The sequence below is a fragment of the Macrosteles quadrilineatus genome, unplaced genomic scaffold, assembly GCF_028750875.1.
Source record: "Macrosteles quadrilineatus isolate MER2022 unplaced genomic scaffold, UCM_ALF_1.0 Scaffold_5__1_contigs__length_97177068, whole genome shotgun sequence".
Classification (NCBI taxonomy): domain Eukaryota; kingdom Metazoa; phylum Arthropoda; class Insecta; order Hemiptera; family Cicadellidae; genus Macrosteles; species Macrosteles quadrilineatus.
Genome location: NW_026542598.1, coordinates 28515875 through 28531622, shown reverse-complemented (window position 1 = coordinate 28531622; position 15748 = coordinate 28515875). Strand labels below are relative to the sequence as shown.

Here is a 15748-nt window from a genome sequence, read left to right as displayed (position 1 = left end):
TAAACCTTATTTATTGCAAATAGAATTTGAACAATTATTTACTTAGTGCTCCTAATGAGAAAAACTATTTACACCTGTGCAAAACATATTGTTTGTATGATATCACCTCATACAGAGGTAAATAAGACGTCAAGCGTTATTTAAAAGTGAATGGTTTATTATAACTTAAACAATCAAAGGTTCACACTGTACAGTATGTACCTCGTTAGTTCCGTGGTCCACACAAGCGTTGACAGGCCAGCCTTCACTTATGTGTGTGTACTCGGTTAGATACATCGCTGGTGTTGCCATAATCTGCAATACAGATTAGTGCAATTATAACCATGACTGCCCTTAACATATAGCAATATAAATGTCTGAATTTTTTAAAACAATTGTGGGGTTTTAGTGATTTGTAAAAGTTAGACAAATCATAATTCTATACTGGTATCCCTGCATTCAGTAGCTTAAGCAATTTGTTGAAACTAGTGATGATCAAAACCAGAATTTTTAAATCCTAAAACCGAGACCTAAACTGGTGAATCGTCAGTGGGTGTGTTCAAAGCAAGGCCTCCAAGAAGCCCAGACTTGGTTCTGTGTAATTTAGTAAAAAAAAAACTTGACTTATCTTAGAGAAAGAATCACATAATCCAGTGTCCATTGTGATAAGATAAATATGCAAAGAGTTGGCTGAAGCAGAAATAAACTATTGAAAGGGTGTAAGTAAAATAAGATAAATGTCTATTGGTTAATAATTGAGGTTCTACAATTCGCTGAAACCCAGGATCGGATACATGATTTAAAAAGCTGTTGAACGATGAACATATTTACCTGTCCCCGAGACGCAGGGTAAGGGGCGGCTACAAATTCAACTTCAGGATCAAAATATACCAAATCACTCTTTGTCAGTGGATGGCCAAAACTCGCTGTAGTCTCAGATTTTAACCCTCTGGAAAAAAGAAACAGACAAAAGTTACTGCGCAAGATAGAAATCAATTTGATTCTTTTATAAGTCATTAACATGGTCTCTGTGTGTAATTACTTTACTTACAATAGTTTCAATGAGTTTGAAGAATTTCCATCAAAATTGTCTGGGTAGACAACTATACTTAGTTCACAAAATTTAGGCGCTTTTAGGGGAAGAAATCCATCCCCTCCACTTCACCATCCTGCCATTACAGTAAAACCCCTCTTATCCGAGGAGTGTGTTAACAGTGTTGAACCAAGCCTCTGGTCGGATAAACCAACCTATTATTAAATGATAATTTGTATCTAATAACAACCTGTGATTGGTTAAAAGTAGTGTTTAAATCTCTTTTTGGAATCTACTAGCTTAATTGAGTAGTGAACCCACTAAAAATGTATATGAACAGAAAACCGATAAACCGTGAGAACGCTCAAATCAAGAAGACTATGTGTATAGTAGTGGGAAATATTTTTTGTAATCGATTCCGGGAAGTGACCGGATAAACCGAGGACCTGATATTAGGGGTTCTAATGTAAAATAATAGCTTAACAGATGAAGTTTGCCAAAACGACAATCAGCTTCTACATATATAATAGGCAAAAAGAGTATAGGGGGAACCCTCCCGTCAAACTGCCTAAATTATTTGATCGGAGTATAGTAATAGTGCTTGCCATAAAATCTAATGGTCATGGTTCAATTCCAAGCGAGATTAATTCTTACCCAGTTGTAATTTTTCTTGGGCTCAACACAAGATTAGGGTTTGGACCATTCCCGTATAACAACGTAAAAAGATGCTAACAACGTTATTTAGACACACACACTAAATAAATATCAATCTTAGGGGCTTAAGTTCAAGACCAGTAATGTTATCAATTCTTTAATGTGTTTTGGATTTCTCACCAAACTTAGAATCAGTTTTCTCTTAAACATTCCTTTTACAGCTTACTTAACTGATTTTTACGATTGAGGTGTCGTTTGGATCTTATGTTATAGCAGAGGGATGAATGGTAACTGAAATGGCAGAATTCCCTTTAGGGATTCCCCCCACCCCTGAGGAGTTGATTTATTTTATATCCAGAGTTTGCTTTCAAAGATCCTTAATCCAGTGAAGCTGAGTGTTGCCTCATTAAAACTTTTTAAATGTGAAATTTAATTTAACAGTTGACCCTTTAGTTGATTAACCAAAGTCAGATTGTAAACAAGAAACATTGGTTTATGAAAATGGATTTTAAATACACTACTTTTATTATGACTTTAACCTGATTGAAGTGTGTAGATCTTTTTTTCTGGTGTTGATTTAAAATTAACAAATTCAGTTTATTGTAAATTAGTAGATTAATCACTTACTAACTGTCTTAAAACCAACATAATTCTAGAATAGTAAAAGGTCATTGCATTACTCGTTTTTCCCTGGGAACAAGTTTTGGGCCCTATTAACATGCGCAATTTGCGAACAGGTCCACTCCTTATAAGAACAGTAACCTTATTTGGTAAAAGACTAAAATAAAAAAAGGGTTCTTAGAAAAAATAAAACATATACAGTAAATTAGGTAAAATATTGCAGAAAAACTCACGAATGAGGAACAAAGCGATGTGGTCGATGAACACTGTTGTTGAAACAAGCTTTTTTGAACACTGCTTTGTCATAGACTGGCTTGACCCGTGGAGTTAAAATAGAAGTTACATCAATCGGTTTGCTTCTATAAAAATCTGCGTCATTCTAGAAAAGATTATGTTGAATTTAAAATGTCACTAATGCTTGTATGCATGTACTTAGCATCAAATATTTTAATTCTTATACATATCATGTTTTAAGCCATAAAATGACTGCAACCATGTACACCGGTTCATATTAATCATCATTAAACATTATGCTTATGCAGTGTGATGGTTTCCACATGCAACAAGAACAATGAATCGTAGTCCTAGGACGCTAGTCTCAAGCCCAGGATTGTTTTTCACATTACTTCAGGTTAGACCTAGAGTTTGCGTTTGCAGCATAAAACTTAGATAAAATATCATTGGTGATTTGCCGGGATTTTAACTCGGTACCTCTGGGTCCAAAGTTCCGCGCTCTACCAGATCAGCTCACTCCAGGTGGTTGGTATATTATATATAACATTACACTTTTCACTTTAAGCTACATTTAGCGAGCACAACCCAAAAATTAGATACCTGTAAACTATGCATGTCTTGTGCTTCAACCTGGAATCCAATTCGTTCTCTAATACACTGTAGAGTGTTGTACCAGTATTCTTAGTTTGCTAGACCAATGGGATGACAGAGGGCGTGGTTTTGGACCCTGAGGTCCTGTGTTCTAAACCCGCTAATGGCAACCCTGATAATGCTGTGACCCTCTAGGTAATTCTTGGCGACAGCTTAGTTACTTTTTATTCATCCTTTCTTTTGTTCCTGGCATTACCACTTGGATAAAATCCATTGGTGATTTGGCGGGATTCAAACCTAGGACTTGAGGGACAGAAGTTCTGCGCTCTTAGACCAGCTTGTTTCCCTTTGTCCTGACTCTTTGTTTATCAGGAACTGACCAAAATCTTGTTTAACGAGGATTTTAAATTTTAAAATATTGGAAACAACCATTGAAACAGACACAGCGAAATCATCAATCTCTGGTGTTAAAAGGGTTAAAATTGTTATACACAATATTACATATATACATTCACAATTAGGCTTACTCTGTGTATATAATGGTGAGAGAGGTGGGTGGTGGAGATGTAAGGATCTAAAAGTCTTGTGAATCCTTGATACTCAAACCCTGTCACCAGTGGGGACTGACTAGTGTCTCGCTTAACCTACAAAACACAATTAGTTAATATGTTGAAAGACACTATGGACATTTTGATCTCAACACTAGATTTTAATTTGAAATACTTGAACTGGAACTTACCATGAGCTATGACGCTTCTATTTATCTATGATCATTAACTATAATATTCCTTTAATTCCCCTCCTTTCCCGTAGAGACAATTTTATATTTAGCATAAAAAATTATCCATAAAGAAATATCTCTTTATAATACTTGGAAACTTATTAATTACTTGGATTATTAATTACTTATTAATTAAACTTGGAAACTATTCTCTTTGGAAAGAGGTACTGAAATGCCATTTGACTACATCCTCCCAATTAAATTTTGGACAATCAAATAGACACACCTTTATAGACCAACTGCAGCCATATTTTATTCCAAAGTTGAATTAGCCTCCCGAGTGTGTGTCAGTCTACAAACATATTTATCCTTTTGACAGTTCAGTTTGGCTTGGTTATGAAATGGTGTATTGAACGGAAATCAGTAATCAGGGCCGTCCCTAGTGTTAGCGGCGCCCGGGGCAAATGTGGTTGTGGTGCCCCCCCCCCCCCCCCCAGTAATAGTCGCATTCGCATATTTTAATACTATGTTAATACGGGATGGACAGGATTGAGTTTTTAGTTCGGGGCGGGATTTTTTCCTGTGCATAAATAACAGTCTTGAGTATTGCAGTTACCAAAAAAGACAAACAAAATTAATTTTTACCATTTGTGGCACTGATCTATCAAAACCAAAAAAGGGTAAAAATTTACAGGTATAGAAACTTGTGACTCACGGTCGAAATGTCTCGCGGTCACAGCGTGATCGTCGGTATGACTCGCGGTCACGGCGTTATCGTCGGTATGACTCGCAGTCACGGCGTTATCGTCGGTATGACTCGCGGTCACGGTGCGATTGTCTGTATGACTCCGCGGTCACGATGCAATCGTCGGTATGGCTCCACGATCGTCCAAATGATTTGCGGTCACGGTGCGATCGTCGAAATGACTTCGCCTCCTGCGTTCATAGAATTACCGTGAACAACGCCCGCGATAGCGGCGTCATCGTAACTCGCGAAGCGGCAAAATCGCCAATGATCGGATCAAATCCCGTCCCGAAAAATTCCCGAATCAAATGTAATCACGTCCTGATAATCGGGATTTTTCCCGAAAATTTCCCGAAATTTCGGGTTAATACCAATAGCCGCTGCGCGGCGCCCCCTCAGCCGCGGCGCCCGGGGCAGCTTGCCCCGGTTGCCCCCCCCTTCGGACGGCCCTGTCAGTAATTCACACCAACCCACACTGCTAGTGACGGAATTCAACAACGTTAAATTACAATCTAAAACTGACTTCACCTTAACATGGGGATTAAATATCTAGTCTATCAATAGTCTAAGGCCCCAATTAAATTAGGAACCCCGACTAAGACCACATAGAAATCACACTTTTCAACGCCTTCTCATTTATAATGATGGATGAACAACAACAACAAAAATAACAAAAATAACAATCACTCTTCTTTGATGCATGACCTGTCAGCTAATCATAGAGATGTTTACCGAGCACAAGTAGTCGTCCCTGAGTTCCACCAGAGGGTGCTGAGGTAGCCAAGGACGCTGGTATTGGTCTCTACACTCCGAAACTGGCGCTCTAGCTGGATTGGGAGGCCGAGCCTTCACCTTGAACATATTTAGAATTGCATTAAACAGCTTCAGAAAACTGACACACTTGATTCCTGTTAGCCAAGAATTTATGTTGCAATTCACAACACTTGTAATTTAAACCATTGAGCTCCAAAGTCCAATATATCGGACACATGAGTAACATGCCCAAACCTTCCAATTCACCAATCAATGTGAGTAAAACAAAACAAAAACGGATGGAAGTTATACCTGACATATGCTGCAACCTAGAATCAAGTTTGGAACTACGCTTGGGCTTTTGTGTGACCAGTGTTAGTACGGTAGACAGACAATCTGATCTATGCCTCTGAATCATGGTTCAAATCCTCAGGTCTGGTAGCTAGACGAGTAACACAGAGATGTAAGGTACAGAGGAACCATTCAATGGTACACAAGTGGTGTATAGCACTAGTCTCTGGCGTCTAGGACAATTGCAAAGTCCATCACCACCCCTCACCTCATGAAGGCCTACTTACAATACAATGCATATGGTGTATGGCCTGTGCACTTTGCAATAGGAATTTCCTCAGTACTTGCCGCTCGGGTTCTTCCTTCATCATAAGAATATTTCTACTAGAGTTGAAAGCGCATAGTCGTCTCATAAACAAGTTTCCTCTGTACCTTACTTCTGTGTAAGTAATAAGAAGTTCACATGTCTGTGGGAGAAACCCACAACAAATAAGTGTTATGTAAGCTTGGGTGAAACTTGATTGGATGGGTGGATTCTTGAACCTCCAATCATGCATTTTTCTTATCCGTATTATGTGCGTTCACCAAAAACTTGATTTAAATTTTTGTTATAATATGAGAGGAAAACTTTATAATAAGCATGATTAAGTCATTAAATAATCCTATGGAGTTTGAAGACTAATTACAAATAAATGGATTTTTAGTTTTTATCCTACATGTGAACACAAATTCCCAAGGATGATTTGTAGATGTAACTTCAATTAGTTAAATTACCTTTTCAGCATAAGGTTTGATGTAGAGTGTGGTTGCACAATTGACCTTTTCCGCTCTCACGGAGGGTTCAGGCAGTTTCCAGTTTAAATCTCCGGTGAGAGGTTTGTAAGTGTTTTTCTCAACAAGCAAGTCTTTACCTCTTAGTTCCACAGGGATTTTTGCTGGCTTGTCCTGCAAATAGATTTATATGAGGAATAACATTGTCAAAACTCTATATACATGGTGAACGGAAACAAAATTTACGTTAATCTATGTGAAAGAACACCACTTGCTACTCGCTCAATATCAACTCTTTTAAAGTAAATTGTTCCCATATCTATATATATAATACGTGAAGCCGTTTTTTGTTAACGCAACTCCTCCCTTATTTGTGGACCAATTTCAATGTTTAAGGTGTCAAAAGATTCGTCTCAATATGTAGTTTTGCAATAAGGTTTTAGAATTTTGAAATTCCCACTCTTAAGGGCGTGAGACCTTCCCAAAGGTAAGATTTTCCCCATAAGAAATACATGGAACAAATTTTAAAACAAAAAACAGCTGTTTATAAAAAGAAACTCATTAGCTTTTTGGGAGTAAATATTAATGTTTGTAATATTCAGGAGGTTAAGACCAAGTAAACAGTTAATCAGTTTTGTTGGAAGAACAGAAAATACCTCAAGTTCAAAGAAGAAATATTTAAAACGGGAGAATGAGACAATTAATAATAAGATATCTTATGCATATGAAGAGAGTGGAAATAGAGAGCCGGCCTGGTCTAACAGATACCTATCCAGATATACATTCACTTGGTTAAAATAGTTAACCAACTTTCAATGGTGTTGCTTTTTTAGCCTATTCAAAGCAGATTATGGCTGTCCAGTTGGTAACCCAGAGTTTGTAAGTAAAAAATGGAGCACATGAAATGGTTGATTCTGTATCACCCAACTTTTTAGGATTCTCTAAGGAGAAAATTTGTTTTATTAGGAGGATGTCTCAAATCAAAGAAATAAAATAACCCAACTTAAATTACTTAACACAGGTTATCAGTAAGGCAACAGTTTTCTTCAATTCACAATGCTGGAAAAACTTTCGCATCATGTTAACTCGAATTGAAGGAGATCGTTTAGTATTCATTAGAAGTTATTTATCAGTTAAAACTGAGAGCAGAAATAATGTAGGTGAACCTTGACGACGCAAATATAGATATTTAAAATTAGTTTCTAACAAGTGTTTAAACAACTCTAAGATTTAACTAGAATTACTCTAATTTAAGCATAACGTTAACGTTTTCCTCGGGATTATGTTTCATACTATGCGGCTCATTGAGCCGCACAGGTTCTCTAGTTAATTTTATATTTTAATATGTTTTTGATAGAAATATTTTGACTAGCCTATAGTAAAATTTTGGCAGAGTATTATAGAAGTTGGTAGTTCAGGTCCTGATGATAAAAACTATCAAACGTAAGTGGCTTACATTGTGGCCCTCTAGTGGGTGGAAGCTTCTAAATTATATATGAGTGAATTTGATAAAAATACATTTTATTTGTTATCATGTCGGTAATGATTCTTTATTGTTATTTTCTGTCAGATAACTTTTATGGATAAGTTTTTTATTTATTTTTTTTTAAGTAAAGTCACAACTGGTAAAGAAAAGGGTTGTATATGTTAGGTAAGAAGATCGGGGTCTGGACTGTTCCTTGTTCCTTTGCAAAAACCATAAAAAATTCCAAAATCCCAAAAGTTTAAATTTAAAAAAAATTAACCTGACCTCAACCTATTAATATACTCTTGGGAGACCTTGAGAATATTAATTTTAGTTGTCATGTTTTACTCATGTTATGTCCATAAGTTGCAGTTATGTAGAATTTGCAGTTATGTAGAACTGTAATTGACTTAGGTACTATGTATACCTAATACCACATGTGTGTCAAGAAGCTGTGATGATTTTCTAGTGTTACTACTATAAAGCCTTAACAATGACATTGCAGTTTAACACTGGCTTGAACAACACTTAAAGCTAGAGAACCTGTGCGGCTCAATGAGCCGCATAGTATGAAACATAATCCCGAGGAAAACGTTAACGTTATGCTTAAATTAGAGTAATTCTAGTTAAATCTTAGAGTTGTTTAAACACTTGTTAGAAACTAATTTTAAATATCTATATTTGCGTCGTCAAGGTTCACCTACATTATTTCTGCTCTCAGTTTTAACTGATAAATAACTTCTAATGAATACTAAACGATCTCCTTCAATTCGAGTTAACATGATGCGAAAGTTTTTCCAGCATTGTGAATTGAAGAAAACTGTTGCCTTACTGATAACCTGTGTTAAGTAATTTAAGTTGGGTTATTTTATTTCTTTGATTTGAGACATCCTCCTAATAAAACAAATTTTCTCCTTAGAGAATCCTAAAAAGTTGGGTGATACAGAATCAACCATTTCATGTGCTCCATTTTTTACTTACAAACTCTGGGTTACCAACTGGACAGCCATAATCTGCTTTGAATAGGCTAAAAAAGCAACACCATTGAAAGTTGGTTAACTATTTTAACCAAGTGAATGTATATCTGGATAGGTATCTGTTAGACCAGGCCGGCTCTCTATTTCCACTCTCTTCATATGCATAAGATATCTTATTATTAATTGTCTCATTCTCCCGTTTTAAATATTTCTTCTTTGAACTTGAGGTATTTTCTGTTCTTCCAACAAAACTGATTAACTGTTTACTTGGTCTTAACCTCCTGAATATTACAAACATTAATATTTACTCCCAAAAAGCTAATGAGTTTCTTTTTATAAACAGCTGTTTTTTGTTTTAAAATTTGTTCCATGTATTTCTTATGGGGAAAATCTTACCTTTGGGAAGGTCTCACGCCCTTAAGAGTGGGAATTTCAAAATTCTAAAACCTTATTGCAAAACTACATATTGAGACGAATCTTTTGACACCTTAAACATTGAAATTGGTCCACAAATAAGGGAGGAGTTGCGTTAACAAAAAACGGCTTCACGTATTATATATATAGAATTTAATTTTATATTTTAATATGTTTTTGATAGAAATATTTTGACTAGCCTATAGTAAAATTTTGGCAGAGTATTATAGAAGTTGGTAGTTCAGGTCCTGATGATAAAAACTATCAAACGTAAGTGGCTTACATTGTGGCCCTCTAGTGGGTGGAAGCTTCTAAATTATATATGAGTGAATTTGATAAAAATACATTTTATTTGTTATCATGTCGGTAATGATTCTTTATTGTTATTTTCTGTCAGATAACTTTTATGGATAAGTTTTTTATTTATTTTTTTTTAAGTAAAGTCACAACTGGTAAAGAAAAGGGTTGTATATGTTAGGTAAGAAGATCGGGGTCTGGACTGTTCCTTGTTCCTTTGCAAAAACCATAAAAAATTCCAAAATCCCAAAAGTTTAAATTTAAAAAAAATTAACCTGACCTCAACCTATTAATATACTCTTGGGAGACCTTGAGAATATTAATTTTAGTTGTCATGTTTTACTCATGTTATGTCCATAAGTTGCAGTTATGTAGAATTTGCAGTTATGTAGAACTGTAATTGACTTAGGTACTATGTATACCTAATACCACATGTGTGTCAAGAAGCTGTGATGATTTTCTAGTGTTACTACTATAAAGCCTTAACAATGACATTGCAGTTTAACACTGGCTTGATAGTACATGCTGACATTAGACATTATAATACAAAATGCTGGCAGTATAGTACAACGCTGACATTAGACATTATAATACAAAATGCTGGCATTATAGTACAATGCTGGCAGTATAGTACAATGCTGGCAGTATAGTACAATGCTGGCAGTATGGTACAATGCTGGCAGTATAGTACAATGCTGGCAGTATAGTACAATGCTGGCAGTATAGTACAATGCTGGCAGTATAGTACAATGCTGGCAGTATAGTACAATGCTGGCATTAGACATTATATAATACAAAACGCTGGCATTGTAGTACAATGCTGGCAGTAGCATGATATACAGTGCTGCCAATATGGAGCTGGCATTCTAACATAAAGATGGCATCATAGTACAATGCTGGCATTATAGTACAATGCTGGCATTATAGTACAATGCTAACATTATTGTACCACGCTACCATTATAGTACAATAGGTTAGGAAATGTTCCCACTCAAAAAACTTATAATATGCTGATGAACCTAAAAATGGCATACAGAATAAAATAGATAAATCATATTTTAAACAAATCAATGTTCAAATTTGTCAATACCTCTACATGCCGTGGCACAGGGGCTGAGTATCGGAGCCCAACTCCGGTGGAAGTTTTGTAGTCAAAACCTGGTAGGATAGACTTGCACGTGTGTCGCAAGCAAGGCATTAAACTAGACTGGTGTTCTTCCATTCTGTCAATAAAATAGTATATCATGTTGGATTTGGCCAAAATTATGCCCTCGTTTAGGAGACCCAATTTGCCGGTTTAATGAAATATGTACATTTGGTATTGATTAGTTGGTTTTCAAATTTAGTTTTTGAGAGGGGCCCAAAAACTCAGCTATTTAACTGAACTTATAAGATCACTCTTTATTTGTCATCATTCCACTTGTCAACCAATTTTTACAATGTGTACCTTTCAAACAATTGGCTGCACTTTACTTTAGGTCCTATATGTTGTATCCGCTAGTGGGTGGGGTGTCCAGAATAAATACTCGGGCGTAAATTAATTGGGTTCATTTATTAAGCGGATGAGCAATGAAATACAAATTATAATACCTTACTAATACATGACTACGCTAATATCACAGAGAAATCCCCCATTATTAAAGGGTATAATTTAGAAGGAGGGCTACCTACTACTGAACCAAGGGTCGGGCAATGTAAATCTCCTATTAGCCTATCACCACATACCTGCTAATATCAGCAAGAGAATCATGACCAGCTAGTTGTTGTCTGGTCCAGGCGAAGACGGATTCTGACTGTAAGTTGGTGGTTCACAAGGACCGACCATATCTAACCTCAAGAGTGGTGGGGGCTTGTGACGCAAATGCTGGTTTCCAGAATTACCTCAAACCGTATTTGGCACTGGATACAATGTTACAAAATCTCAAAATTAAAAACTATTAACTTTTGGCTGAGCTCCCTGCTCCGCAATATAGTCCATTATAAACGGACTCAAACTGTAAACTAATAAATTAACCCATGTGAATACACAACATATACACTCATTCGAATGAAACAATCGATTAATCGATATATCGATCGATATTTTTTTATTCGAATGAGTGTAGGACCTAAAGTAAAGTGCAGCCAAACAATTTTGTCTTGAGATAATTTTGAAATATCACAAGGAAAATACATATTCCATTTATAAAGAATTATGGAAATCAAGGATTTCAAGAAAGATTTCTTAGTTAATATAAATTACATTCAAACAGTTCAAATGTTTTGACTTTTTGCTCAGCTGTTACATCCATACTTACCTAGCAACCAGCTGATACTTACCTAGCACATTAGGAGAACCAAGCTTTGCTTTGAGAAAGTCAATTAATTATTTTTAAATGATTTGTACATTGTTTGTACATTTGTACCTAAAAATGCTTGTCTATATTCTGGTCTGAAAATATTTCCAATTGAACGTTGCAACATAGGCCTATTGAGAACCACTATTTGTTATTTTAGCCAGTAGCGGCAGGTGATCATTTATAGGTGGTGAAAGGGCTCTGCGCTCTGCATATTTTAACATACAAACAAAAGCCTGCCTTAATTCATGTACGGTACCTGTGTCAAAGATATTCAGAAAAAATAAGTTTCAATTTGTAATACAAACACACATACAATATAAAAAATGTACTTCAAATTAATATTTTAAAGGGTTTAATGAAAAGTCAATAGTTATTTGTGTAACTAGTGGGCGAAGGAGAGAAATGTTAACGTGCAGCAAAGGCAGTTTTCACTCATGTTATACATTATATTTTTCCTACAGTATGGTCGCCATTTCAATGAAAAGAATTTAAGTATAAATAATTAGGTTGTCTCTCAAACTGTACAAGATAATAAGGGTTGCCAACTTATTTTCAAGCGAACACGGATTACGTGCATAATAAAGGCAAGCTGTTTTGTGTTGTTTTGGTTGGAATACTGGTGTGCGCCAAAGTAAGGCTTTCTGTACTATGATCTGAGCAAGGAAGCCCACTTTGTCTGGTGACTGTAGAAAAACATATTGATTTATTTGTCCATTATTTACCCAAAAAACAAATTCAAATTTTGCAGATATTTTCCTGAGATTAAAAAATAAACGTTATCAGCAAACTGATTTCTCCCATTAGCTTCCAAAAAACCTTATCATGGGTAGGTGGTGGGAGTAACTATAATATTTTATAGGTAAAATCACAATTGGTATTAATTTTTAACTGTAATTTTTACAGCATTGAGAGTTGAAGTTGAAGGTACCATTTAATTTTTTTTTTTTAATTTCATAATATACTTAATTGTTATAAAAAATGTTGAGTCATTTTTAGCGAATTTCCCTGTAGGGAAGTAGCTATTACCGTAGCTCTCATGGTAAGACCTAGGCCCGGGACCGATTTACTTTTTCATTTTAATGTCCCTAGAGGCCAAAAACACCATTCGTTCAAATTTGTTATATGTATATATATATATATGTGTGTGTCCATCCGCACAATAACTTGAGTAATTTTTGTCCGATTTTGATAAAATTTGGTTTGATGGTGCAAGACGGGATAAACTTGAATGAGTTCGGCATGATCGGACCATGAGAATGGGGGGTTTTCTCATTTTTTTACCCTTAAAACACACGACCTTTTTAAAGAGCTTAAAAAACAAATAATTTAGTATATCAAAGTGTTTTTGTAAGATAATTTGTTACAGAGAAAATTCAAAAAAATTGTTAATTTAAAATTCTCATGTTATTCTTATGGAGAATATTATAATAATTATGTTGTAGTTGGCTTGTTTATGGATAAATTTTGATCAAACTTGGCGTTTTCATTTTTTTTATACTAAGCTATTGATATTTTAATAAAAAACACACTTTATTAGGTAGTTTCCCTGTAGCAGTTAAACTAGGTACTTGTTAAACATAAATGTAAATTTAATAGATTAATAATTAAAAATCAATCCAGGCAAATGGAAATTCGCTAAGTCGGCAGGTTTGCTGCAGTGGGGGTATTTTATAATACTATTTTCCATTATTTCATGGAAAATAATCTTCTATTATAGTATCAAAAATTAAGGGAGAAGACAGTTGTAGTTGTTACAGTAGCTTGCTCTATCATCCAGTATAAAACGGATTAGGAAAAAGGTGTCATGTTGAACAATCTAGAACAGTTCCAAAGAAACGATGTAAAGAACTATTGGATTGTGCTCTCAGTAGCACTGCGGGTGCTGTTTTCGGTCTAGCTCCCCCCATCTACTGGCAGTAGCCGACGCAGCCCATACACTCACCATTATAAAACGCATCTATTTAAGTTGCTGCCCTCTTGAAATATATAGATATAAAATATTGCTAATGCATGCCAAACTCTTTTTACCAATCTAAACTTTATGTCTGTTTATTTTCTTGCAGAAAATAACCCATTTGAACTCATTAAAACACAACTACATTTTCCAGTCTTTACCGCAGATGTTTGACGTTAACGTGTACTTTTTCTTTACTTTCTTGTTACCTATATTGTAAGATACATTGTCATTACACATTGAAACAAAAAAGTATCGAGTTTACGTCAAATATAAGTCCGCGGCAAAAACTTGGCAATGTTATTCTATTCAGAAGTGTTTATTTACTATTTTTTCGTTCAATATAATAGGTTTTAAATTACAAATATTATACTTTAGTACGCATTTAAACGGTCTGTTTTAACGATTTTTTGGGACGTCGGTTTAACCGCAAAATCCGTTATCCAGACTGGCCTCGGCTCCGAGGAGTCCGGATAAGAGCGAGTCTACTGTATTATGTTACCATACACGATTATTTGGAACCAACAATATCAGCTGTCTAAAAACATCTACAAATTGAGTTTAGTGAATCTGTAGTTATGGATTATTTTCTGCAAGAAACATAACATAAAGATTTAAATAGTAAAAAGAGTTTGACATGCGTTAGCAATATTAATCCCTATAGGATATTTCAACAGAGCAGCAACTAAAAATGAATATAACGAGATAAGCTTGAGCCGCCATCTTGTGAAGATGAGCCCATTTTGTTTGTGCCAACCTTTGTCTGTCTATAGTATTTTTTCAGATTTGATTTTGATTTTTTCATGTTGTTCTACTACTATACCGTTTTCTGAGTGGTTATTCTATGTGATTTTCCAAATTTACCTTAGGGGTTGTTACTAATCTTGTTATGTTAGGTACTTTTATTTTTACTTATCGTAATGGAAAATGTCCGCAATATTCCCTCAACACCATAAATCCACCATCATCGAAAATGAACTTCAAACAAAGAATACATGTGGGGTTTCCTAGCTGCCGAATTCAGCTGCATGGTTGTTTGAATGTCGTGCGACACTTTTAATGCACTATTAAGTTTTCGTTGTCAAACTCGGCTACAAGGAAAATTCCTGTCCTTGATCTTTGTGTGTTGAGTTGGTGCCGAAAAAACAAATGTATTCAGCAGCTAGAAAAACCAGACTAAAATAGTATATTTGTAATAAATGGGCAAAAAAAAAAAATGTTATCAACGTTGTTCATAGCTTTTATTTCTATTCTAAATTAAATTTATGTGTATAAAAACAATGATAACTATATTCTATTATTTACATTCTTTACAATATTAATAATACTAACACGACAGTACAAAGAAGGATAGTACACAGGACTCGATACTGCAATACAGTATTACAATACAGTTTCTTACAACAAATACATTGTTTTTTGTTTAAAATACACACAGTTTCTTTTAAACAAATACATTGCTGACAACATAGTTGACAAACACAAAAATAGTACCTACAATAAACACATTTTACAATTCATATAACAATACATTACAATATGTTGCATCAATTACAGTAAAATATTTTAAACAATTATTTGTAGTCAAGAAAATAAAAACAAAGAATTATTGTAAACCTTATTGCACAATACATCTATATAAATAAAATTATTGTTACTACAGAGTAAAAATTATGAATATTTCAGCAAATATATAGGATGGAGAGGACACAGCTAACTCACCTGATGAAAGGTTGCAGACGAGTCAAAGAACACATAAAACACACACATAATAATACTTGATATTTCGCCTCTTTCAGAGGCTTCTTCAGAAGTAGGCCTAGATGGCAGTTACAAGAACAACTGTTAACAACAGTTAAAACTGTTGTTCTTGTAACTGCCATCTAGGCCTACTTCTGAAGAAGCCTCT

At 35.0% G+C, this 15748-nt stretch overlaps 1 protein-coding gene across 1 annotated transcript; it reads right to left on the bottom strand.

The window, feature by feature from the left end:
- Positions 1–159: 159 nt before the first annotated feature.
- LOC128995231 (uncharacterized) lies at positions 160–10761 on the bottom strand. Its single transcript, XM_054420176.1, has 7 exons — positions 10637–10761; positions 6397–6567; positions 5311–5430; positions 3640–3756; positions 2521–2666; positions 811–928; positions 160–294 (listed from the first exon to the last, which is right to left on the bottom strand). The coding sequence occupies exons 1-7, from the start codon at positions 10742–10744 to the stop codon at positions 166–168; spliced, it is 909 nt and encodes a 302-aa protein (XP_054276151.1). The 5' UTR covers positions 10745–10761; the 3' UTR covers positions 160–165.
- Between the last annotated feature and the right edge of the window lie 4987 nt (positions 10762–15748).